The 2,500-nt window shown below is 37.2% G+C and overlaps 1 protein-coding gene across 1 annotated transcript in view; it reads left to right on the forward strand.

Annotated features, from left to right (window-relative positions):
• The first annotated feature begins 439 nt into the window (after positions 1-439).
• The window catches only part of LOC138059784 (melanopsin-A-like), a 5,347-nt gene continuing 3,286 nt past the window's right edge, over positions 440-2,500 (forward strand). Inside the window, exons 1-2 of the mRNA XM_068905399.1 lie at positions 440-1,760; positions 1,934-2,500. The exon at positions 1,934-2,500 is cut by the window's right edge and continues 3,286 nt beyond it. Of these exons, the coding sequence (XP_068761500.1) occupies positions 1,944-2,500 (557 nt within the window). The 5' untranslated portion in view covers positions 440-1,760; positions 1,934-1,943. The remainder of the gene's footprint in view (positions 1,761-1,933) is intronic.

Below are 2,500 nucleotides of genomic sequence, written 5' to 3' on the forward strand. Positions count from 1 at the left end.
CTTTTATTTTTAGCGTAACTCATACTCTCCGTTCTTATGCTATCCTTTGGCACGCGCGTATGTTGTCCTTTGGCACGTGCGGATGTTACTTAAGTTTGAATTGTTACGGTTATTTACGGTTGAAGTCGTAGCGCGCACTTTCGTATTTCAGCGGCGTAGTAGAAATTTTGTATAACGGTTTTTCTGCATTCACCCTGAAGAAGACCGACAAGTTGGTCGAAATATATGTGTTCTCTATAAACGTGTCTTGTCTTCATTTGTGTTATATATATTCAATCTGTGTTAACATTGTGAGCCAGAGCGTTGACAATATCATATCTGTAATGTTTATCTTAAGAATTATATTGTAGAAAAAATATATATCAGTAAAAAGACCATAAAAATGAAACTTCTCCCTCAATTTGTACAAAACTGAATTATATTACCATGCTTAATTGTATTTCTTTGGAAACTGCTGTCATGTCCTTTGAAATTCTGTTTCCCATATTACATTCATTTGGCACCATCAGAGTATGGCTTTTCTTTTCGAAAACAATCTAAAACAATCTAATTGTCCGCGATGACTGCCTGGTGGCATTGTTCTCTCTATAACTTACTGAAAAACAGAAATTAAACATCTAAATTTAGTACTTAAAGCTTGAATTTTCCGAGCTTGCTCTGTGAAGCCGAAGTTCATAATTTGTTTTCTAAACCTTACGTTACCGAAATTATTGACCGATAAGCATCATTTTTATTTTCCCTCAGTGAAAAATCGTTATGCCACAAAATGTCTTAAATGCGCTCATTACATCAAGCTTACAAAAAAATATTATCAAACAATGTAAATAAATTTAATTCAAATGCGATAGCAGATAAGTTAAAATGGAAACTTGAAATTTGACTCGCCCACCAACGTCGTCGATCGTTCTTATTTTTAAGCGGTAGTTCAATATCCATTCGACACTCTAAAGCTCGGTCGGAAATGCCGTGATTAATAAGCATCGTTAGCCGGTATTTTTTAAAAAAAGTTTATTTCTGCGAAAGAAAAACAAACTGCAAAGGAAATTCGAGGATACTATTTTTGTTAATTCAATAGTTTAACACAAATTTATGACTCCGAAGCGGAAGTTCAGTGAGGGCAATTATAATGACAAAATTACCAGAGAAAATGAAATGCAACTAACTACCGGACTCTCGCAGCTGTTCATAGATTAGTTCTTGTTATTAACCAAAAGCAAAAGAAGACAGGATCTAATGTAGATGTAAATGACAGTGTCGCAGAAAAATTGCATTTTTAGAACTATTCAGATTAATGATTTAGCCAAAATAATCTAAGAAAATCTATAAATCGTACCTCTGGAAAGAATTTTCGTCATTCTTCATAAAAACGATGCGGTGGTCGGCTGAGTTTCCAGTCAGCTAAAAGCAAGAGTTCGATCCGATTTAATATATCCTGGTTTTGTGAAACATCTGCCGCGCGATCACATTGAGTTTGCAGTCTAATTGTTTGTACAGGTCGAGAAAACGTTGAGAAAGGTTTATGGTTGTTTTATTTTTGAATATCCGAGGAGCGAACCGACCTTCAGAAGCTGATCTCGTGGTTTCGAATTGTTCGACAGTTCAGACAGTTTAAAATGGATCTGAAAAATGGAAGTCTTCTTGCTAAAGGCAAAAAGCCTCTGACAGGCCTTCCACTGTAACGCCCAAACCGGTAAAGTTTTTTTCCCGCAAGATCGCTACGGACCCTTCACTCGCCTCTCAACCAGGAGTCGCCGAACACGGTATGAAATTGTGTCTTGAATTTATGAGCTGCTTTGTACAATAAATACTATGTAAAAGAAATTGTACTCATTTTATAACTGTTTCAGAAAGGGATAAAACTAAACCTTTTATTTTGTGGTACCCACGAATAAGAGCTTTATCATTGAAAATCATTCTTCGTTTATTTTGAAAGGAAAGACGCTATGATTAATACATCTCACAGTCCCAGCTTCCCAAGAAAGAACATTGATCAACCAAATCAAGACGACTTCCTAGCCTTGAGGATATTTCAAGGAATTGGAATGTGTATTTTCATTCTCACCGGTATCCCTGGTAATTTTTTGGTTTGTTATTTAGTTCGTAGAACTCGAAGACTTCGAACTGTCACTAATCTTATCATCAGCAACCTGGCAGTTGCAGATCTCGGGGTGTGCCTCTTTAATATTCCTGTTTCCTTAGTGACTGTGATCTTCAATCGATGGGTGCTGACCGATTTTGTTTGTCAGATCGCGGGCTTCACTTTTGCTCTTTTCCTCTTTGAAGCTCTTTGGTCCTTGGCTCTTGTCAGTATAAGCCGATATTGGTGTATCGTTCAGCCCGCAAAATTTTCCTACATTTTTACAAGACGCAGAACTATGGCAATGATAATAGCTACCTGGGCATTATCACTGTTTTGCGCTCTCCCTCCACTCTTTGGCTGGTCGCGTTATGTTTTCACCGTCGAGAAATCGACCTGCTACTTCGACCTCAGAGAAAAGAA

The sequence above is a fragment of the Montipora capricornis genome, chromosome 8, assembly GCF_036669925.1.
Source record: "Montipora capricornis isolate CH-2021 chromosome 8, ASM3666992v2, whole genome shotgun sequence".
Classification (NCBI taxonomy): domain Eukaryota; kingdom Metazoa; phylum Cnidaria; class Anthozoa; order Scleractinia; family Acroporidae; genus Montipora; species Montipora capricornis.